Source organism: Diabrotica undecimpunctata, chromosome 2 (assembly GCF_040954645.1).
Source record: "Diabrotica undecimpunctata isolate CICGRU chromosome 2, icDiaUnde3, whole genome shotgun sequence".
Classification (NCBI taxonomy): Eukaryota; Metazoa; Arthropoda; class Insecta; order Coleoptera; family Chrysomelidae; genus Diabrotica; species Diabrotica undecimpunctata.
Window position 1 is genome coordinate 66,774,328 of NC_092804.1, and position 25,542 is coordinate 66,799,869.

A 25,542-nucleotide genomic window follows, 5' to 3' on the forward strand; every position below is an offset into this window, starting at 1 on the left:
CAATCCGCATAGTTACTGGTGCGGAGAGAAAACCGTCCCTTGTCATTTTTATACAACTGGAAGTTGTAAAAGAGGGTCCAGTTGCCGATACCAGCATACAGTTCCGGTTTCAGTCCCGACAAGGTTCCAGGAGGAACCATCTTTTAAGAGGGGGGCAATGTTACGATAATTATCCTGGCCTAAAATAACCGTAAATATTATGACTAATGTGTTCTGTTTTTAGATTTTACGAGAGTATTCTATTAGCCGGCAGAAATTTACCTGAATGAACCTTCCAGAAACGGTCGAGCCGATGTAAAAAATACCCGTTTGCCTTACCGTTATAATTCCACCGCTAATCGAGAAGGCTGTTCGATGATTCTAGCGTAAAGGCAATGGCATATATAAAGGACATTTTATTTGGAAGGAACAGTTAGTTAATTCGGACGACGCGCTCGCGATAAAATGTTACGTTCGCTTTTTAATAAATTATGTATGTTTAGTGAAAATAAATAAATATCAGTCATTGTGCTTTTTAATGAATTAAGATAAGAACAAGACATTATAAATTAAAAACTTAACAATTAATAAATTCACAACAATATTATATACAAAATGGAGATGTAGAATATCACTTTAAAGTTAATATAGATATGTTAAGAGATGTTTAAAAGTATGTTTTTTGGTGTTTTACATTGCAGTACTAGCCCAACTTTGTCATTCTTTGGTTTAAGTATATTAAAGTTTACTTTTCATGACCTCTTCACACGATTACAATTTTTAGAAAATATTAGTTTTTAATGAATATGGCTCTTTGGTTAAGTTTTTTTAATATCATTGATAACTTGTATTTTTAAAACCTAATTTAGAGCGTATTAGCATATTTATGTTTTTGTGTGAATAAAATAAATCTGTAGAAAAGCAAATTGTGGTTTAAATTGCATTAGATACGGACGACCAAACCATTAACGATTATTGCCATTAATGGACATAAACCATTAACGATTATTGCATTAGATACGCACTAAAAATAAATAAGAGAAAAACTAAATTTATGATTGTCTCAAAAACGCAACATGGAAATGAAAGATTAATGATAGAGCAAACCCAAATAGAAAAAGTAGAGACATATAAATATCTGGGAACCTGGGTTGATGACAAAAATGACCAAAACAGAGAAATCAAAGTCCGAATTGAAACTGCAAGGCAAGCATTTGTGAAAATGAAGACAATGCTTACCAACAGAGACCTTCAGTTGCATCTCAGATTGAGGGCTCTGAGATGTTACATATTTTCTATCTTACTATACGGAATGGAAGCTTGGACATTGAAGAAACAACACATAAGGAAAATAGAAGCGTTCGAAATGTGGTGTTACAGAAGAATATTAAAAATTCAGTGGGTTCAAAGGATTACCAATGCTGAGGTACTACGACGTCTAAATAAGGAGTTAGAAATTATGAACAGCATAAAAAGAAGAAAACTAGAATATTTGGGTCACATAACCAGAGGAGAAAAATATGAGCTGCTGAGAATTATTATGCAAGGAAGGATCCAAGGAAGAAGAAGCATAGGAAGAAGATGCATCTCCTGGCTGAAGAACCTTAGAGAATGGTTTAACTGTAGTTCACTACAACTTTTCAGAGCAGCAGCCAACAAAGTGACCATAGCCGTTATGATATCCAACCTTCGATAGGAGATGGAACTTTAAGAAGAAGAAGGTTTAAATTGCAATGATCAATTCTTCTCACTAAACATTTTTCAGAATGCTTACCTTTTTTGAAAAATATTTATAACGTGAAGTCAACATGATCGGCCGGTATAAAATATTATGCTATTTTCATTCACGCAAAAATGGGTGATTAATTTCGCCCCATTCAGGGTATGAAATTGTTCATCCAGTTGTTTACATTTTTTAGTTAAAATCTTTATCAATTCCATTTTTTTGAGAAATATCTAATACAGATCTTGATGTATGAAAAATATGTAGTAAATTTTACAATTTACTATAATATTTTTGAATAAGTAAATAATTTTAGAGTGATCAATTTCATCCCATTTTACGGTACAATAATCTTTTTATCAAAATGTTATAAATTTATTTTATTTCAACTTAAAAAACAACACTTATCAGTTTAAAGGATGAGTGAAAGTATGTCTGTACCGTAATAACACATTATTGTGTATGTTACAATGCTCCAGTATACAGGGATGAGTGCCTTAAGAACCGGCAAAATAACGCAAAAGATAGAAAACATAATACGTTGTGAAATAAAAAGAGATGAAAGTACTAGAGGTGAGAAACTATCGATATTAACCTATAATTTACTTTACATTACATTAGAATTATCGAAAATTTCCCACCTTTAGACGTTATCTTATGAGCTGGTTGACTTCAGTCATAGTAATACGTATCACGTAATGTAAGTAAAACAGTTTAAGTAGGAGTATTTTTTTATCCAAAATTAAAATATTGATCAATAATAAACTATGATTTGAGACATCGCATACACTTTTCTCAATACAGAATTATCATAGCTTGTTATTCTGTATTCGTCAACACAGAATTAATTATCAAATTACTACAAATTAAACTGTTTACTTACATTTTCTTTATTGCCTCCAATCAGTTTTTACTTTATGCGAAATTTAAAAAATGTAAATGTTCGACGTGATACTTGTAATATTATGACTGGAGTCAACTAGCTCACAAGATAACGTCTAAAGGTGGGAAACTATCGATAGTAGATTACTAATGTAATTTAATGTAAATTAGAGGTTTCCATCGATAATTTCCCACCTCTACTACTTTCATCTCTTTTTATTTCACAACGTATTATGTTTTCTATCTTTTGCGTTATTTTGCCGGTTCTTAAGGCACTCATCACTGTATAGGTGTTCCGATATTTCCTGAAATATGTGATTGGTTTTTACTCATAACTAATATAAATATAAAATATGTATTTACTTTTTAAGTTTTTTGTGAAAAACCGTCTGAAAACGTGTTTTTTTTTAATCAACATTTCACTCGCAAATAACTCAAATAGTATTGACTTAGTGAACAACTCTATAGAACAAAAGTTGCACAGAATAAGTATTTATTTTCGGAGTTATTTTAAACGTGTTTTTTCACAAGGGTTTCACCCCCCAAGTAAAAGCAACCCTGGGCTCAAGTTCAAAAGTAGAGTAGAGGGTAAGAGGAAACTAAATCCAAATTTTCAAGCAAATCAGACGTGACGAGGAAAATTGCTCTCCAAAACGATCATTTACAGGCATAAAACAAGAAAATAAGGGTCATGCAACAATGACCGAAGAAAACAAAACTCCAGAAAACATTTTTGCCTAAGTTTGATTGTTATTGAAATAAATATGTAGCAATAACTTCCGCTATGTAAGAAGTAGAAAGTGGAGATAGATATCTTTGTCTTTCCAGAAATTTAATTATTTGTAATACTAAGAGTATGTTATACCTACTATAAGATTACTCAAACTTTTAATTTTTCATAAGAAACAAACCTTTTTAGTTGGGAAACACAAAATAAAGCTTCCTTATCGTTCTGCACCCTATTGGTAAGAGTCCCAACTAAAACATCTAACTGCTTTAAGGCCGGTTTATCTAAAATCGTCAATAACGTTTTATTATCGATTAACCTCTGTTGCACTTCTTTCAGCTTCAACGACAGAAGGCGCTGGTGTGACGCATCCACAGGTTTCTTATTATCGGCTGAAATAAGGTGGAGTTCGTCTAATCGGTGTAGGGCGCTTTTATAGACATCTACGTGAAGCTGGAGTTCTGTTTTTAGAGCTGCGTGTAGATGGGTTAATCCAGAAGCGTCGGGGGTAAGACCGTGGCATCCCAAACCTGAAACAAGATAAAATTATGAAAATTGTAATAATTATTGGTAATACCTCAAATAATTAAATCCATTTATGAAATGTCGATATAATATTTTTGAAAACTAATAAAATGTATTTATTCAACACGGATCTAGTAAATCTAACTATCAAACATACAATAATACGACGATTAATCTGGAAGTTCTTCTTAAAAAAAAAACCAAAAATGTTATTACAAAAATAAGATATTATTTTTAGTTCTATAACGGTAATTAAAGTCACGGTTCTATTTTTCAGATGCTGGGCTACCTAAACAACCACACGATATTTCCACTGCTTGCCCATCTAAACAGCCACAGGATGATAGCCTTTTGCTTCCTGCAACAAATATTCTATAAGTTACTCCGACTATACAATCTCAGTGCAAGCTGCATATATTAATGCAGCAAACTAGTGATTTATATCAAATTTTAGTATCTAATATTTTACAAAACGCTATTACAAAACGTATTTCACAGGATAATTGTCTATCCCCCGACAAAAAAGAACGTGCCTCGAATTCCGCTCTTTCTGTTTCTATAGAGAAACTTTCTCCGGCTCTAAAAGGTAAATTTATTAGTGGATAGGGAAAACGTAAACCAAAGACTCGTCAAACGTCAGTAGTTCTAACCTCTACTCCTAATATGGAGGAAATTAAATTGAAAAATAAGCCCAAAGATCCTCCAGCTAAGAGAAAACGGCACGTTAGTAAAAGGAGAAAAAAAAGCTCACCTGAAGAAGAAAAGAGAACTAGGCATCCGCTACAAGAAAATGTATTGGTTGATGGGAAGACATTCCTCTCTATCCATAAATAATAAACTCCTAATCTATAAACAAATACTGAGACCCGTATGGACCTATGGCTGCCAACTCTAGGGCTGTGCCAAGCCTAGTAACATCAAAGTAATCCAGATATTCCAGAATAAAGTGCTAAGGAACATCGTAGATGCGCCTTGGTACGTTAGGAACAACGACCTTCACCGGGACCTCAAGATGGAAGACGTCTATCAGATAATCAAGAAATTTGCAGGAAGCCATGAACAACGACTCCATCATCATGTAAACGTCCAGGCTATTCAGCTCCTCGACAATACAAACCTAGAGAGAAGGCTCAAAGGAACAAAGCCTTTTGAACTGGTATAATGAGTGAGTGAAAAACAGAGTAAAGTGTTGTGCGAGTATGCATGCTAAATTTAATGCTAGTTATTAGAAATAATAGGAAAGATACTAGTGAGTAGACACCTAATTTTAAGATTTCATTAGTAATTTAAGTTAGAAACAAATTGATAACTGGTCTTACTGACCAGATTTTAATGTAAAATTTGTTTAACAACACTGAAGATGATGATCTGAAAGACTTTCCATGCATATATTGCAACGATCTTTATTCCCACTCCAGGGCTGGAGAAGATTTGGTGCGGTGCAATAATTGTTCGCATTGGGCTCACGCTGCTTGTGCTGATGTTCCAAAAAAAATTCTTTGTTTTTATTTGTGAGATATGTGTAATTAAAAATAAAAAAAATTATGTGTAATGTAATTATTTTGTTGACATTATTTTTTTTAACTAGGACTATATATACATTTAAATAAATAGTATAGTTAACCGTTTATGTCATTTTGTCCATAGCATATGGAAAAGGTTTTTGGCTAATCTCAGTTAAATTAACAATAATTTTTTTATGTTAAATTTACCTAATAATTATTAATGATTATACATAATGACGGTATTAGATCTTTGTTTTGATACAGGGCAGCGACAACCGCTTATACATATTTCGACCTCTTTAGGTCTCGTCAGAACGGTATAGCCACTGCTCTGAACCAAAACAAAAATCTCTCCCGTCCTAGAGAATAGTTATCAAAATAACTATATACGGACGTAACTACGCCATCTAAAAACAAAAAGAGAAATCAAACGATTTCTACCTAACGAAACCGAATTCAAATTTCAAATTTTTACCACTATGTTTCCTAAAACTTGTGAAACAAACAGCTGGATAAATTACTCGGCAAGGGAATCTAAAATTGCATTCCACATGCCGTTCATCCTGGTCAAAATTCGTAGTGAATTCAGTTTCTGGTACTCCAAACGAAGTAAGTAATAAAACATAATGACGGTATTAGATTTTTGTTTTGATACAGGGCAGCGACAACCGCTTATACGTATGTCGACCTCTTTAGGTCTCGTCAGAACGGTATAGCCACTGCTCTGAACCAAAACAAAAATCTCTCCAGTCCTAGAGAATAGTTATCAAAATAACTATATACGGATGTAACTACGCCATCTAAAAACAAAAAGAGAAATCAAACGATTTCTACCTAGCGAAACCGAATTCAAATTTTTACCACTGTGTTTCCTAAAACTTGCGAAACAAACAGCTGGATAAATTACTCGGCAAGGGAATCTAAAATTGCATTCCACATGCCGTTCATCCTGGTCAAAATTCGTAGTGATTTCAGTTTCTGGTACTCCAAACGAAGTAAGTAATAAAACATAATGACGGTATTAGATTTTTGTTTTGATACAGGGCAGCGACAACCGCTTATACGTATTTCGACCTCTTTAGGTCTCGTCAGAACGGTATAGTAGTAAGAGTAATTTATCCAGCTGTTTGTTTCGCAAGTTTTAGGAAACACAGTGGTAAAAATTTGAATTCGGTTTCGCTAGGTAGAAATCGTTTGATTTCTCTTTTTGTTTTATTAATGATTAGTTTCAATAAATAGAGAACCAGTAATAAGTAAAGTAGAATCTGACAGTTCTGTGTGTTATTAAGCAAGAGCTGTGATCAAATAATAAAACCATATGTCATTTTGTACGTACTTCCTCTATATTTTCATTTCGTATTCTGTCTCTTAGTGTTTTATTTGCTACTCTGCGAATCATTTTCATTTCTATTGCTTCCAATAGTCTTTACGTTACGTTCGTATCAGCTCGAGTTTTGAGCAGTTTATGACATTACTGATCTAACCACAGTATTATATATTTTAGTTTTCAGTTAAATTGTTTAACCTCTTCCTCCATTTTTGAGTTATTGAATAATTGGATTCCTAGATAGTCAGTATCCATCATCTGTTTTTTTAATATCGATAAATAAAATTAAATACGTTGCTAAAACCAAAATAACAGCGTAGGTAACTTAAATACAATTTGAAGGTAGATAATTTTTAATCCAAAATAATATCTTAATACAATTTAATGTAATAAAAAAGTTGATGACGAATTAAGTGTAAACTCAATGTGAGATCAAATGTTTACTGTATGGCGTTAGCATTTATGGATGTTTTCTAGTTATTCATGATGATTTATAATCGAATTACTAACAAACGAATTTTATTGTCTTATTTTAATATCTCTTATTAATGACCAGTCGCATGTTATCCATATTTTTATAACAGGTGTTCTTAGGTTAATATTCTTGTTCGATTTTTTGTTGTTTAAGATCTCTCGCTGTGTTAAAACCGATTGATTGCTTTAATATTTCCATGTCTTTGGCAGCGTTCCTTGCCTGCGCTTTCTAACAGACATTCCGTCTAGAGCAATTCTCGCTATAGTCGGTTCGCTATATTTACGCGGGTTTCGGATTAACAAAATTATGCTAATGACTCATTGATAACCAGTTGCAGTAAACGATTTCCCAGAAAATTAGGTAAAAACTGCATTAATGGTCATATTTTAAAATACATTAAAATAACATTAGGGTGGGTATAAATTTGTTATAATATTGCAGTTGAATTGATTCTTTGCCAGTGTTGACATTGTATGTTTGGTGGAAATATTTAAAAATGACTATGATGCGAACCGACTATAGTCTACAATCCTTCATTCTTCGCACGTGACTATAATATTGACACCGTTCCATCTCAATACATATTTTACATTGTACCTACTCTTGTGTTTCCATTTATTACATGATCTCTTCTAGTTTTGTCTGTTATGTTTCATAATATATTTATTTCCATTTCTCTAAACATACTTTAAGTTTTATTAGTGTGTTCTTTTATTTCCATATTCATATATGTCGTAACAGATCTGGTACAAGTCTTTTATTTTTTAAATTTACTGTCTTCTCTTATGCATCTATTGTTCCAAACCCCATGTCTTTATATTCTGACAAAGTTGCTGCTTTATTGAGAAGTTTTTTTAAATCTTTGGTTTGCATCTTATTAGCTTTCTAGCTATCCCAAGCACATTATTTTCTCGACTGATACTTTGTCTAGAAAGGACGTTGTACATCTTCGACTTCTGACGACTTCGTCCAGTTGGTCGTCTGGTCCAATCTTAAATCTCTTAAATCTTAAAGTCTCAGAAAGTAAAGAACGTTTTGGCATAAAAAATTAAAAACCAAAGATATCAATACAAAATTGTATTACAAAAGTCACAGAAGCTTGGGCTATTTTTAATGTATGAGTAGTTGCATTGGTTGTTAAGGCCTTTGTTGTATTGTGGAATCAGTTTTTCGATGTCGGTGTTATAGTTCTCTACCGCCAAACATCCGAGCCAGGATATCACTTCATCTTTAAGCTCTTCAGCGTTTCTAAACTCCATTTTACCCAAGAATTCCTTCAGTTACAGGAACCGATGATAATCGGAAGCCGCGAGGTATGGAATGAAGGAAGGGTGCTCGAAACTTTACCATTGTAGAAGTTAAAGTTCTTTCTGAGTTTTTGCCGATGCATGGGGTCGTGAATCAGAAACACTTTCGTCGACAATATGCGATGTTGTTTATGCTATTTTGTGCGTTTTAGTCTTTGAATGGTTTCTCAACAGGCTTCTGAATTTATTGTTTTACCCCTAGGCATGTATTCTACGAGAAATAAACCCTTATATTTAAAAACCGAATCATACTACGTACTTCACAAGGGGCTTATATGCAAATTTAGTAAGATTTTACCCAAACAATACACAGAGTTGCTGGAATCATACATATCAAATCGGTTTTTTAGAGGCAAACATGAAGAAGCATATTTTGAATTAAAAGATATTAATGCAGGAGTACCACAGGGTAGTGTGTTGGGCCCAGTTCTATATCTGCTTTATACCAGTGATATTTTCGAAATAACAGAACACACTCTAGCCACCTTTCCAGACTGCACTGCTCTCTTGGCCGTAGTCAAAGATTACAACGAAGCAGCTAGAAGTCTACAAACTTCCAATAATCAAATTAATAAATGGACTAAACTATGTCGAATTAAGTTACATGAAACTAAAACCCACTACATACGTTCCGACTAAATCAAAGCAAAACATCGAAAAAATGGTATTTTTTACACTAACTTGTTAATAATTAAAAAAAGACGCTGAAATTTATGCGGAAAACATATAGGTTTTCTTTATATAAAATTGAGAGAAACTTTTAAAAGTGAGCTGCCCACATGCCTAAAGAGAAAGGTATTTGATCAGTGCGTCCTCCCAGTCTTGACGTACGGAGCAGAAACACTTACCTTAACAAAAGCAGCAGCTACCAAACTGAGAGTCACGCAGAGAAGAATGGAGCGGTCCATGTTAGGAATAACTCTGCGAGACAGAATAACCAACGAAGACATCAGGAGAAGAACCGGAGTGACTGACATCATCGAGAAGATAGCCAGACTAAAATGGAGATGGGCAGGACACATAGCCAGAATGATAGATGGGCGATAGACAAAGAGGTTATTGGAATGGAGGCCAAGGGAAGACAAGAGAAGCGTCGGTCGACCACCTACAAGATGGACTGACGATTTTAGAAGACTCAATAAAAACTGGATAAGAGCGGCGCAAGATAGACGGGGTTGGAAACATGAGGAAGAGTCCTATGTTCAGCAGTGGACTCTTGAGGCTGGATGATGATGATAATAACTAAAAAATTGTCAGATATCTGGATTAGTCACAATCCCGAGAGAAATCTTATGTCCTTGGTCTACTAACAACAGAGATTAATAGCCAATAGTAACATTTAATAGAAATTAAACAACGAATACTAAAAGCAAAAACGACATTCGTTAGGATGAGAACTACTATCGGAAACAGAGACATATCATTAAAAACAAAATAAAATGTTTCATATTTACAGTTGTGCTCTGCAGAATGGAGGCATGGATATTAGCTGTGGCAACTATGAATCAGCCAAGGCTTTGAAGCGGAGGTATCCTGACCGAGTTACCAATGCGAAAGTCCTGCAGATAATTGATACTGATATTGCGATATTGTCTCGCTACGGCGACAAAGGAACATGGCCATAATTTGAATTGAAACATACTACCACACTTATAAAATATTAAGTTGCCAGATTTCTTAGCAGAAGAAACTCTGCTAAGATTTAATTTATATGAAATATCAAAACCAAATTTAATACACATACAGAAAGAATCTCATAATAAAAGTAGTTAAAATAAAAAACCGATAGAAAAATAGAAAAAGATTTTTATCCTTTCCTAATAAATAATTTTTTTAAAGCCTTTTAAAGCTTTTTAAAGTAAATAATAATAACGATAATTAATTATTCTCGTTATTACTTTCATCAATCTCCTCAGGACATATTCTTAATAAAGAATACATAATTTTGTTTTTGACAGAATAGCCAATATTTAATTAAGAATTTTAAATTACATACTTTAAATTATTAAAATTATTAAATTATTTTAAAATATGTATAAAAAATTAAAAAAGTAGGGGACACCCGGGTTTGAACCGGGGACCTCTCGATCTGCAGTCGAATGCTCTACCACTGAGCTATATCCCCACATACAACGTTACTTCTATACGTAATAACGCAGTACGCTGTGACACCTACATGTAAGTTGGGTTATCTAAACAATTTCTGCCTTGCCTATATCGCTTGGTCTAAGTGCCTACACATTACAATGAATGTCTTTCAAAATTTAATATGTTAGTCAACATTAAATTTATTGAATTTATAAATGTCAAATTATGATATATCAAAATATTTTCTAATTAATACTAAAATATTGTATTTATATATATATATATATATATATATATATATATATATATATATATATATATATATATATATATATATATTTATATATATATATATATATATATATATATATATATTTATATATATATATATATATATTTATATATATATATATATATTTATATATATATATATATATATATATATATATATATATATTATATATATATATATATATATATATATATATATATATATATATATATATATATATATATATATATATATATATATATATATATATATTCGGTTTTTTATAACGTCTTACGACGTTGTCCGTCTCCCAAACGCCACTGTATTCTGTCTTGAGTTAGGTTTTCGTCCAGATTTCGAGCGCTAATCGCTTTCCTAACTCCCAGGTTCCAGCTCTGTGGTGGTCTTCCTCGTTTCCTCTTCTCTGGGGGTTGCCACATCATCGTTTTTTTAGGCAATCTTTCGTCCCCCATTCGGCTCACATGCCCATACCATATGAGCTGTTTTCTCTCAATATCCTCAACTATAGTGCCCTCTATACCCATTTGTTGTTTTATCACTTCATTCCGTATTCTGTCGGCTCTTGATATTCTCATCGATCTTCTGATGGCATCCATTTCCGTGGCTTCGACCTTTTTCTTATATTTTTCGGTTATTCTCCATGTCTCAGCTCCATAAAGTAGGCTAGTTTTAACCATTGTCTCATAGATGTTCCATTTTCTTTTCGTTGATATTTCTTTACTCCATAGAATTCCGTTCAAACATGCTATAGCTCTTCGTGCTTGTACGATTCGATGTTCTATTTCTCGTTCGTCTTTTCCACTACGGTCGAAGATGACGCCCAGGTATTTATATTCGTTGCATGGATTTATTTTTTGATTGTCATCGATATCGAGTTGTTCTGCTTCAGCTCCAATTGAGAGGTATTTTGTCTTTTCTAAATTGATATTTAATCCCCATTTCTGGTATTCTTCAATTAGTTTTCTAAGCATGTATTCCATGTCATCTTTGTCATTTGAGATCACCACCTGATCATCTGCAAACTGTAAAGTATATATGTAATCCTGATCGTTCAATTGTATACCCATTCCTTTGACTTTCCTTTTCCATTGTTTCAGAGCTGCAGATATATAAATCTTAAATAGAGTCGGAGAGATACAACATCCTTGTCTGAGACCCTTAGTAACTGCAAATTTTTCAGCTAAGAAGTTTCCGAATTTCATTTGGGAGTTTGAACCATAATATAGATCTTTGAGAGCACTAACCAATGTTTGATGTATGTTTGATGTGCCCAGGACTTCCCATAGTTTATTTAGCGGGACTGTGTCATATGCCTTCTCAAGATCTACAAAAGTCATATGTAACTCTCTATTTGTCACAATTTTCTTTTCTATAATTTGTTTAAGACAGAAGATGTTATCTGTACATGAACGACCTGCTCTAAATCCTCCTTGTTCTTCGTCTTCAGACGATTGATAATCTTCCTCTATCAGGTCCCGTAGTATTCGACCGTATAGTCGACTCATTGAACTTGTGACCGATATCCCTCTATAGTTTTTACAATTTCTCCTGTCACCTTTTTTATATATTGGGGTCATATATGCTGTTTTCCATTCATCTGGTGTTGGATGTCCATTAATATATTCGTTAAATATCACCGTGATCATTCTGTGTAATTTCTCTGAGCCATTCTTTATTAATTCCGTAGTTACTCCCTCTGGTCCACTTGCTTTCCCATTCTTCATCCCTGCTATAGCTTTTTGAACTATGTTGATGTCTATGGTAATATGCTCTCCCAGAATTTCGATTCTTGATGAATTCATATCTTCTTTAAATTCGTCTCTGTTCTCATTTAATAGATGTTTGTAATAATGTGTCCAATCCTCGATATTTATGGGATTTACCAGCTATCTAATGGTTGTACGTACAAGTCTGTGGCTTGAAAAATATAGAAGTTATTACAATTGTTTATAAGTAAAAAACATCCCTTTTTCAAACGTTTATTTTGTAAATAATTTCGATGAAAACTCAATATTCATTTAACTTCTGAGATAGTATAAGTCTTAAAGAATCCTATGAAATTGCTTAAATGTGTCTAGCATCATTCATAAGGCAAGTTCAATGGTTTAAATAATTAGTCCCAGGGATAAACAAATTGAATAACTTTTAAACTATTCGACCGATCGGGGGGAAATTTTGCACAAATTTAAAGGACGGTAGTTTCTCAATGTTGTAATGTAATAATAACATTTTGTTTTGTTAATAAAAAAGTTAGTTAAATTTATAAATTAGTGCAAAAAAACTGCATTTTGCAAATATCTCCGTAAATTATTTATCAATTTTAATTGAAAAAACGGGAAAATAAAGATATTCTTGATTTAAAAAAATGGTATAAATATTGTTTATTTAAATTATAAGGGAAAAAACTTATAGATAAAAAATCAAATTCTGACCATAAATTATTGTTTAAAAAAAAACGCAAGGTAAAGAGTATCTTTTTATCTATTCGTAATCTAGTAACCCCCACCTATGTCTTAAAAGCTTCAGATATCTGCGAAACATTTTGCCGTGAAATCGATGATTTTTGTATAACCAGACTGGGCTATATGTATTAATATTAGCTCAGCTAGGAATTAAATGTTTACATACTTCAAAAATACTTTTCTTTTTCCATTCTTTGATTTAACATTCTTTTCATTTATTATGTATGTTGTGTGCGATATTGTTAGGTTATCTTTCAATTTAAGATGTTTTGTCTTGTTTTAATAAAATGCTAATTTTTGTCTATAATAGCACACTTTGGAGTATCCAATGATGGCATAATCAAAGGTATGACATCATAGGAAATGTTCCTGCCACGACTTTATGTCGCAGATTTAAACAAAATAAAGCTACAAAGGGAAACTTGGGGGTCGTCGGATAGTGTTCCCTCAAAAAGTTAAATAAGACTTAGCTAAACACATATTTGATATAAAAAGGAGATTCTTTGGATTTACTTTTAGACTTACGGAATCTAATTTACGAAATAGCAGACAAAAATAACCTTAAACATAATTTCACGGCTGAAAATGAAATGAAAATGGGTCAATGTATTTTTGTCAAGAAATCCTACAATTTCTCTAAGAATTCTAGAAAATACGTCACATGCTCGTGCTCAGGCATTCAATAAGGAGAACATCAAAGCATACTTTGCTGCCTTAGATGCAATTATACAAAAACATAATTTTCAACAGAAAATGTGTTTAAGGTTGACGAATCAGGGTTAAATACTGAGCAAAAGAGACCACATAAAATTTTTGCCACAAAAGGAAAAAAGCATGTTGGTACTCTTAACAGTACTGAGCATGGTAGACATTACACTGTGGTATGTGCCATGAATGCAATTGAAACTAGTATACCACCAGTTTTTATTTTCTCCAGAAAGAGATCCAAGATTAAGCTTATAGACACTGCACTAACTGGAAGCAAAACATTTTGTCAAGAAAAAGGATAAGGACACAGGCCTGTGTGCCAGACCTGATCGAATGCCTTCTCAATGTCCAGGAATATACCTATGACGTGTTTCCTTTCGTTAATTGACTGTGAAATGAAAGTTGTTGCTTTAACAATTGGTAATTAGAAATGGCGAGGTGAGCGTCTAGGAAATCTACGAATCTTTCCTTAATGATCCTCTCGTAGACTTTACCTAGGGTGCTCAGTAGAGAAATGGGTCTATACGATTCAGGGTTGGTTAGGGGTTACCCTTTTTTGGGAATCTTAACTGTGCTGGCTACTTTCCGTGAAATTGGAAAATATCTCAGCGTAAGACATTATATCTACACTAGAAGTCTTTACTTCTCTATAACTTTTTTACTAACTAACTTTGGTATACAGAACACTTGCCCTCTAGGTGCAGAAATTTCGAAAGTAATAACGAAGAGAGAATCAGCTAAGTATGTAAATAGAAAATAACATTCAAGGAAAGGCTTCTGAGTTAGAGTATGTATTTGCGGAGATAGAGGGAGCCAGCTTATGGCCCCATTATATAATATATCAGCAAACTGCCAATAATTTTCTGTTTATTTAGATTATTTTTATGTAAAAGTATTATACGAATCGAATTTTGCAATTTTAACATTTTGCTATTTTTCGAAATAATCCTTTTTAATACAAAATTATTACAAATATAAATACAATACCAATTGTAATAACTTCTATATTTTTCAAGCCACAGACTTGTACGTACAACCATTAGATAGCTGGTAAAAGAACTCACATTTAACAAAAAAAATAAACCTTCTATTAACAATAGAAATGAAGTTAGCGACAATTTTTTTGTTAATTATATCGCCATTGTTTATAAACATTAAGAAGTAAAATTTGCACAAATTTTGAATGAAAATCTAAACTTTATATTGAATTTTATAGCTATAAAATTCATCCAATTTTTCGAAACTTAAAACCTTTCGAAACGAAGTTACTTTCGAAAGATCGACATAGGAAAGTGGAGGGGAAACTGTTTTACCTCCTCGCTGCAAAATTTAATATTATGGTTACGGATTTATCATTTAAAAGCTTCAACAGTTCTGTAGGAATTTCATCAGGTCCATTTGCTTTTCCATTTTTAGCGTTTCTTATTGCGTATTCTACTTCTTCTTTCAATATGTCTGGCCCAGTTGCATTGATTATCTGAGTTAAGTTGTTTCTATCGTCTTCAAATAATTCATTCAGGTATTCTGTCCATCTTTTTATTTTATTCTCTAGATCTACAATAAGATTTTTATCTTTGTCTTTAAGTTTACCTATTTGGTATTTCTTTATGCTTCCTGTTATCTCTTTTACTTTTTTGTGCATATTGAACGCATCGTACTTTTTCTCATAGGTTTCCATTTCTTCACATTGTTCTTTAATCCACTCCTCTTTGGCTTCTTTTATTTTCTTTTTTATGTGTTTATTTATATCTTTGTATTTGTCTGGGTAATTCTTCATCTTTCTTCTTTGTTCCATCAAGTCTAGTATATCTTGTGTCATCCACCCCGTATTCTTTGTTGTTGTTTTTGTAAGATGTTTCTTTCCTGCTGTTTGTATAGCTGTATTTATGTACTTTAATTTTTGGTTAACGTTGTTTGTATCGTTAATTTGTTGCTGCACTGAACGGACGTTTTCATTTATTTCCTGTTTCTTGTCGTATATTTTTGTTTCTAAGTTTATTTAAATCTAGTGCCTTTCTGTGTGGTCTTCTAATCTTTTTTGGTCTTGCCTCTATCACAGTAACTACCGGGTTATGATCTGAGCCTATATCAGCTCATGGGTACGTCTTAGTACATTTAACAGCATTATGATACCTCCTTGCTATCATAATGTAGTCTATTTGATTTCTCACTATTTTTTCTTTGGTATGTTGTGGAGATGTCCATGTATATAACCGTCGAGGTAATTTGAAAAAGGTATTTGATATTACGAAGTCTTCACTTTCGCAAAATTGAATCAATCGATCTCCTCTGTCATTTCTGTTTCGAAGCCCATATTTTCCTACTTGTTCTCCTACCTTACCTTGACCCACCTTGGCATTAATATCGCCCATTAATATGTTAATGTATGGAAAGACTGACTTAATAAGTGAAAACGGGCGGACGTAATTTCGGCCGGAAAAAGAGCAGGTACTAAAAGCCGGTAGGTAAATTCGGCCGGAGGTTTTAAGTTGCTTCCTTATCTCATAGGTATTTTCGGCCGCAAATCAAATAAAATAACAGAATGCTTTATATTAAAATATTTCTTTATTTCAATAAAATTATTATATCAACTTATTTCTATAAATTAAGTAAACTATAAATTTTTAAAAAACGTTTTGATGTGATACAGATTTAACGAAATTAATTCTAGAAATATTGTCAGATCGAAGCATATTTACCATGTTTTCGATAAATTTTAGTTTGTTTTTTACTTGTTTGTCTTTAATTTTTGCTGGAATATTTAAATTTTTTATTTTTAAATATGCATCGATCTGACAATCTTTTAATTTTTCTATAAAAATAAATATAGAAGGGTGACTTGAATAAAAACTAGAATTAAAGTGCGAATGGAATGATTCGCAGGCATTTGTGGTTCTTTTAATTGATGGGTTTTCATATGCCCATATATTTGGTGGAAAATGAGATTCTGGCGCTATGTAGTTTTCTAATAAATAGTCTGCGTATTTATCTATAAGTTTATGGTCCGGTTTGTATGACATGGGATCAAATATGAAACAATCTTCAACTTCAGAGGGGTCTAAATAAGTTAGCCCAAAAGTATGAGTAAGCCATTTGCTTTCCTCGCAGTTTTTATCTTTATACATTTGGGTTAACCCTAATGATTGTATTTTCCTATACCACGCCTGGTGCAAGTGGAATCTACAACCATTTAGTTTGGTTTTGGGAAAGACAACTTTTAATGCGTTATGAATTGCGATTTCAAAATCCACAAATACCTCCTTCGGTTCAAAAACAATATTATAAAGTTCAAAAATTTTAGATTTTACCAACAGAAAAAGTCTCATATATGTGTCACTGGTCTTATTGGGCAACAGACAATACAAAAGAGGAACATAATGCCCATTTTCCAGTCCATGGATGGTAAATAACTGATAAAAATATTTTGTACAATAAGAAAATGTGCCATCCATGTAAAAATCTTTCATTTTACATAAACTTATTATATTTGTATGGCAAGAAAAAACAATGATATTATCAGCTGTGCTGTTAATAAACAAAAAATTTTCACCTGTTGTGGTTTTCGGTCCATAACTATCGAGTACAGAATGTACATCGTGAATATCCTTAGGCAGGGCTGGTAAGAGCTTACGGCGGCTGTTGTACAAATTTCTTCTTATTAGACTGACATCTATCGATGACAAATTCTCTGGCAAATGATTTGAAAGAACGCTTTTAATAATTTTTGAAGGTTTCTCCCGATATGTCTTCCTCAGCTTTGCGCTTGCATGAAGTCGTCACTATTTTTCTCTCCAACGTAGTTTCATCGGACTCGTGGTTGTGGATTAATTCACTTCTAGTAACTGTGTATTCCGCACCAACAGTGTACAGTTTGGCTAAACATCTTAAATTTTTCTTTATACACCTCCAACGTACTTCACCACTTTTTAATACGTCCTGTTTATAAAACTGAAACTTTTCTACAACTAGTAAGTCACAACCGCGTGAACTCTTAATTACTGAAACAGATGCCATCGTATACAAATAATATATTTTATGCTTTCTATCGACTAGTAGCTTCAAGATAAGTTATAATACTGACTAGCTATAATAATTTTATACCTGTTATTTGTGAATTTTATACATTTAAAGGAATAATCTTAAGTAGGTACAACATAGTTATTAGAATAAAGAGATAAGTAAATTAAAGGTATTTCCGACAGGTACACAGGATTAGGTATTTCCAAATAAATACACAATTAATATTTTACAGAAACTATGAAGCGTAATTACCAATATTTTAATCTCATCGTAAACATCAACCCCTCGGCCGAAATTACCCCTGTCATAAATGGTGCCCCTTGATTTATGCAGGTAGGCCAAGGGATTACCGGCCGAAATTACGCCCGCCGGTGAAAACAAACAACCTGCAACAAAAAGGTTCAGACCTGACAGTGAAGTCGAATAAATGAACCAAATTTTAAGTTTTAAACCAATGTATGTAAAGAAAATAAAAAAAGTAAAGTTCAATAAACATTGCAAAATTTAATAAGGCAATTGATGAAAAAATCGACTTATTTTATCAAAGCAGTAAGGCAGATTAGATTAATATTGTATATCATATTTGTAAGAAAAATTGAATAAAAATCAATATTGTTAATTATTATAAAAATACAAACAATTATAATTAATATAAGGAATATAATAATATAATGTGTAAAAAATTACCTGAAATTTAATTTATAAATATATAAGTATTATTACATCATTGATATAAAATGAAAAAACATATGTTGATTTTCCGGGATTTTCCGAGATTTATGTGGGGTGAAAATTATGTCATCATTATTAATACTGCGACAGACTATTCGAGCAAATTAAAAAAAAGTAAGTATTTAGGGTGAATTTCAAATGGACTCAATTTTTCCAAGTTTTCCCATATTTTCCGGCCAGTGAAAACTATGTAGTTATTCATATTTTGACGAGCTACCCCAGAATAAAAAAAAGAGGCTTGCAGCTACAAAGGAAGCCGAGATAATGTAAATTTTTCCTACGTGTTGCAATTTAAGTTCCGATGCCGAAAAAAAAAACGGAGTTGAAACAGATATCCTCTCCACTTTCCTATGTCGATCTTTCGAAAGTACCGTCTTTTCGAAAAATTAGATAAATTTTATACCTATAAGTTTCAATATAAAGTTTAGATTTTCATTCAAAATTTGTGCAAATTTTACCTCTTAATGTTTATAAACAATGGAGATATGATTTTTTTAAAAAATAGTCACTAACTTCGTTCCTATTGGTCATAAAAGGTTTTTTATTTTTTAATGTGAGCTTTTTTACCAGCTATCCAATGGTTGTACGTACAAGTCTGTAGCTTGAAAAATATAGAAGTTATTACAATTGTTTATAAGTAAAAAACATACCCCTTTTTCAAACGTTTATTTTGTAAATAATTTCGATGAAAGCTCAATATGCATTTAACTTCTGAGATAGTCTAAGTCTTAAAGAATCCTATGAAATTTGCTGAATGTGTCTAGCATCATGCATAGGGCAAGCTCAATAGTTTAAATAATTAGCCTCAGGGATAAACAAATTAAATAACTTATAAAATATTTGACTGATCGGGGGGAAATTTCGCACAAATCTAAAAGATGGTAATTCCTTGATGTTTAAATGTACTAATAAAATTTTATTTTGTTAATAAAAAAATTAATAAAATTTATAAATTAGTGCAAAAAACTGCTTTTTTGCAAATATCTCTGTAAATTATTTATTAATTTGAATTAAAAAAACGGGAAAATAAAGATATGCTTGACATAAAAAAATGACATAAATATTGTTTATTTAAAATATAAGGGAAACAATTTATAGACATATAATCAAATTGTGACCATAAATTATTGCTTAAAAAAAACGCAAGGTAAAACTAGGAGTATCTTTTCATCTATTCATCATCTAGTATCCCCCACCTATGTCTTAAAAGCTTCAGATATCTGCGAAACATTTTTCCACCTTTTTTTTAACCAGACTGGGCTAATAGAACAACTGCTTTCGTATACTTAAATGCATCTAACACATTATTTTTATGAGCCCTAATTATTTACAGAAATGCAACAACGATAAGTTAGCTTCTGAAGTTACTTTCATGTGGCATATCTAATTTAAATATTATGTTTATATGGGATTAAACCACATTTATGGGTTGTAATGAAAATTAAATTTTTAATTAACAAATGTTTGACCCACTTTCTGTTTCGATTTCCACTCCAGAAATCGTTATCCAAAAATGGTTATCAAACAAATTCTTAAAAATGTATAATCAAAGATTTTGTTATTGGTTATGTTTTGGTAATATTTTGTTATTTGTTATAACCAACAACAAAAGCTTTGGTTATACATTTCTCAGAAATTGTATAATAATTTTTTTTGAAAATAATTTCCAGAGTGTTCTATGTACGTTAAAGTTTTCGTATTTTCCCTCATATACATCAATTTCGTAGTATCGTCTCTTCATCCAGACATTTTTGATATTCGTACTTATTTGTAGCATTATTTTTATACCCTCTTCTCATCTCCATAACGATTTATATCTCGTCTGTTATCCACATCTGTTTCGATTTTTACAGTTGCTAATAAATTTTCTCCCACTGTTCATCTGTGTTATCGGTATTTTCAATGTTTTACAGTAAGCTATAATCAATCTGGTCTTTCGGTTTTCGATATATAATTTCATCTTTTAATTTGTGAATATCCAATTTTTCGCGGTTTTTCCGGGTCATGATTTTTTTTTCAAACTATTATCGCAATAGATTTAGATAGATAGAAATATTTTTCCTAATGTTTTACAATGGAATTACTAACGAGACAACGTTATTGTCCTGATTGGGTGTGATTGCCTTTTTAAATATATATAAATCACCTTCTATTATTTTGTTGACAGATATTTTTAAAGGAAGTTACAGTTGACAAAAGTTAAAGTTGATTTCATGTAATCGAATGATCTTCCAATAAAGTCGTCCCAGGAACGCAACTCAAAAATATTGACAGTATCATTTTAAAGTCATCTCCTTTAAAATTTATATTAGCTATATAAATCTGAGTTGACATTATGCATGAGCCAAAAAAGTTAAATTATTAGAAAAATATTTTGTATTACGAAGTAACAAAACAAAATAATTTGTTTAATTTGTATTTTGACAACGATTTCCGAGGTGGAAATCAAAACATCAAAATAGACGTATTTTCAATCAATATTGTGGTTATTTTCTAATAAAAATAGTCTTCTTTTTTTTATCGTGCCCTCTTAAAACGAACATTGGCTTTCTTCCCAAGTCTTTTCTTTCCTCTACTCTTTCTTGCATGATGACGTGTGTAAGAGCTTATTTATCGTTTCGAAATACGACCGAGAGACGATGTTTTTTAATTATTTTGATAAGCTTTCTGTCACGTTCCAATTCGTCTTAACACTTCTTTGTTTAGGACTTTTGCAGTCCAAGGAATTTTAAGAATGCCCCTATATAGCCACAAAATGTAAAAGTAAATAACAAAAAAAAATGGAAATAGAATCTTAAAACCATAACGTCAAATAAGCTGTTTAAATAAGTTCTCATAAATTGTTAACACTAATAGTTTTCTTTGTCGTACACTCAGAAACATGAAGTGAAATAGAGAATCTGATGGTTTTGTAAACATATATGCTTACTTTATAACAGTGCTTTCCTGTAGAAATACAAGGAATTTAAAATAACTAAATTTAGAGGAGACATTGGAGTCATATGGTACCCTTGATTTTTTACGTCATAAAATTTAGAACATGCATTAAGATATGTTTAATTTAAGTGCACTTTTTTATTCCGTAGGGTTAAAATTTTTAGCACGCAATAAGGAAATCGTTGATTTATTAATACACTACTCAACAATTAAAGTGGATAATTTTAAAATTCCTAAAATTAATATATAAAACTATGTTTAAAATAATTGCCTGTACTATAGTCTATATGCTATATTTATTGCTAATATTTTTTGCATGTGGTTTTTTTCTGCCTATTCTTATCGGCCCTTATCTCGTACAAAGAGAGACATGTTGTTCCAAACATGAATATATCATTCTTATAAAAGTGCTTGTATTGGCTTTACCAGTTGTCAGTAAGCCAAGAAATCTATTTATCACAAAAACATTATGCCGTAAAGATGTTTAGAACTAGTGCAGCTCGAGCAATTAGTTCGTTGGATCCAACAAGGCATAACTCAACAAGAGGTTGCTATGAGGCCAAATGTGTCGCAAAGTGTGATAAGTCGTGCATGGAATGGGTATGTAGCAACTGGATATGCAACATACAGACATGGAGGAGGAAGAGAACGATCTACAACTCGTCGGCAAGACCGTTTTGTAGTTCTCACGGCAAGAAGAAACCCAACATTCACGGCTTCCAGAATTAACAGTATCCTCAGGCATGCTACTGGACAAGCGATTTCTAGTCAAACTGTCAGAAGACGGTTACATTCATCCAATTTAAGGGCTGGACAGTGCGCTACCCATTCACGACTATCTAGGGAGTAGCGTTCATGCAGATATTGCTGGGCGATGGAACACTATCCGTGAAATTTCGAAAATTGGAGGATTTGTCTCTTTACTGACGAGTCCAGATTTCGTTTGTATACGAATGATGGCCGAATATTGGTGTGGAGGGAAAAAAGACAGCGTTACAATGAAAATCTAAGAGTCCCAACCACTCTTTTTGGAGGTGGATCCGTTTGCGTGTGGGGAGGCATATGTTTTGACGGTCGCACGGACTTAGTCGTGTTAAATAATGAGACAATGGCTGCTACACGATATCGGCACAGAGTCATAGTACCAATAGTTGTTCCATTTTTTGGTGCAATAGGCGAACAATTTGTTCTGATTGATAATGCTCGCCCACACCGTGCGAGACTTGTCAACGAGTGTATAGAAGCTCATGGCATTACAAGAATGGAGTGGCCACCGTGTTCACCTGAAATGAATTGCATTGAACATGTTTGGGTTGAAATGTCTAGGTAACAAAACAGGCTACTTCAACCGCCCCAAACCTTAGATCAATTGGCCAATACATAACGCGCGATTTAGGAATGTATACCGCAGCAGTTCATCAATAATTTAATAAGAGGTCTTCCAAATAGAGTTAGAGTGCTAAGGCGACACAGAGGTGTACCCACACGCTATTAATTTTTCTCTTCGGGATATTAGAAATTGAGCAGGAATCGAAATTTTAGGTTGTTAATTTTACAATTTTTGTTTATCTTCTATTTTTTTTTTTCTTAAAGAATGTCTTTCTTTCGGTTCATCTGTATGAAAATACGAAGTAAAAATAAATCTTTATTTATATCACTCCACTTTTCTATTTGACCTTATGAACAAAAAATAAAATACACATTTTCATAATATCCACTTCAATTGTTGAGAAGTATATTTTAGGTATTATGAAATAATAGTATTATGTAGAGAAGTATATTAAGCAAAATACCTTTTGTAATTATTAAAATATTTGTTAAAAGTAAACTAAATATAATTAAATTATAAATGTTCGCTTACGTAGCATATAGAATGCATCAAGATATATAATTTCAATGTTTTACTTTCTTTTAAATTTTTCTCGAATAGATGCGTTTTCACTTTCTTTTCACAATAATTGCCAACGCATATCATTAATGTAATAGGATTAAATTAAGCGTATACCTCCTTCAAGTATCAATTTTCACCTCTATTCTTTTGTTTTAATGAAAATAATGTCCAAAACAGTTGGAGTTAACTTTCTAAACATTTCTTGGCTACAGCAGTTCTAAATACAAATATATAAATAGGTATTGTTGTTGTACTTGCGTTTTGTGTTCCTAACGTGTTGCAGTTTTTTATTTATTGCTTTGAGAAATTTAAACAAAGAATGCATCTGTTCTCTTGTAGTTTGAATGGTTTCTCTGCGGTAATATATATATATATATATATATATATATATATATATATATATATATATATATATATATGTATATATATACAGAAATAGTGTTATTGTTTTATACATTAAACAGCTGTTCCTTTAAGTTTTTTAATATACCTATAATTAATGGTTTTGAGAAATTAAACATAATATTTAATCATAGGTTACTATCAAATAAGACAAACAATGCTTCTATTCTTTTACCGTTTGGTCTAAAGAATCCCTGCGCGTATCTCTAATATTAGGTGTCATGTATTTATAATATAGGATTTATAGTCGTTGGAACTACGACTTAAATGTGAATACTTCGGTGCATTTCTGGTCAACCTGTGGATGAGAAGTATGGTAACAAGTGGGGACTTCGGCCGTGTGTTACTTATCTCATTGATCCCTACTGGAACGACGCGACATCTCAACGCTATAAAAATTGCAATAAGACAATAAAAAATAACAAATGTTTCACTACACGTGCAAAAACTGTCTTAATTACTAAATCAGTACTTTTGTCTTTAATAGGTAATACCTCTAACCAGTTAGAATATGAGTCAAATAAAACTATGTAACTTTTTCCAGCATATGTGAAAATTTCGGAACCAACCCTCTCCCATGGCCTTTTAGGTAGTGGATAAAATAATAGAGTTTGTTTTGGGTTTTTTTAGCAAATTTTTCACAACTCTTACATGCCCTTATATATGATTCAATATCCATCGCCATACCAGGCCAATAATAAATTTGGCGTGCTAGTGCTTTTGTTTTTTCTATGCCTAAATGTCCGTCATGAAGTAATCCTAGAACTTCTTTTCTTAATGAAAAAGGAACAACTAATTTATTGTCTAGAAAAAGAAGGTCATTAGTTATAAATAGATTCTCCTTTAGTTTGGCAAAGTGTCTGATATTTTCTGGAATTTTATATTTTGCTCTGGCCAGCCACTAATGATAAAATCAAAAACAACTTGTAGTTGGGGTCTGCTATTGGCTCTTGTCGAAACTGATTTTTTCATTCCTCAGATAGCGGTAAATCATTGATAATTGAATGAACGGCAAACTCTATATCAACAGATCTTTTGTTGTTTTTTAGAAATACGCTTGATAGTGTGTCAGATATGTACATGCTTTTTCCTGGTTTGTACGACACAACTTAATCATAATCTAATAATTTTAATCTCATTCTCAGGATTTTTGGTGAAATCGACTGTAAATCTTTTTTAAAAATTGATTCCAGTGGTTTGTGATCACTGTGGACTTTTACACAAGCTCCATAGACAAAGTAGTAAAACCTCTTTATAGCAATTAAAATATCTAAAGTTTCTTTTTCTATTTAAGCATACTGCTGCTAAGTTTTTGTAAGGCTCCTTGATGCAAAAGCCACAGGTCTGCCTTCTTGCAGCAAACATGCCTCCAATCCATCTTTTGATGCATCTGTTTTAATTTATGTTGGTTTCTTTGGGTCAAATTGTTAGTGTTGCATCTGTTTCAATTTCTGTTGGTTTCTTTGGGTTAGTTGATCCAGTAAATCTTGATGCTCACTTGACCACTGCCAATCTACATCCAATCTTATCAAGTTTCTTAACAGGTTAGATATTTTTGAT

At 32.1% G+C, this 25,542-nt stretch overlaps 1 protein-coding gene and 1 non-coding gene across 2 annotated transcripts in view; both read right to left on the reverse strand.

The window, feature by feature from the left end:
- The window catches only part of LOC140434643 (uncharacterized), a 335,946-nt gene that overhangs the window by 230,141 nt on the left and 80,263 nt on the right, over positions 1 to 25,542 (reverse strand). The window contains exon 3 of the mRNA XM_072523057.1: positions 3,496 to 3,841. Coding sequence (XP_072379158.1) covers positions 3,496 to 3,841 — 346 coding nt within the window. The remainder of the gene's footprint in view (positions 1 to 3,495; positions 3,842 to 25,542) is intronic.
- On the reverse strand, positions 10,504 to 10,575 carry TRNAC-GCA (transfer RNA cysteine (anticodon GCA)). Its single transcript has one exon. It is a non-coding gene; the product is annotated as a tRNA-Cys (tRNA).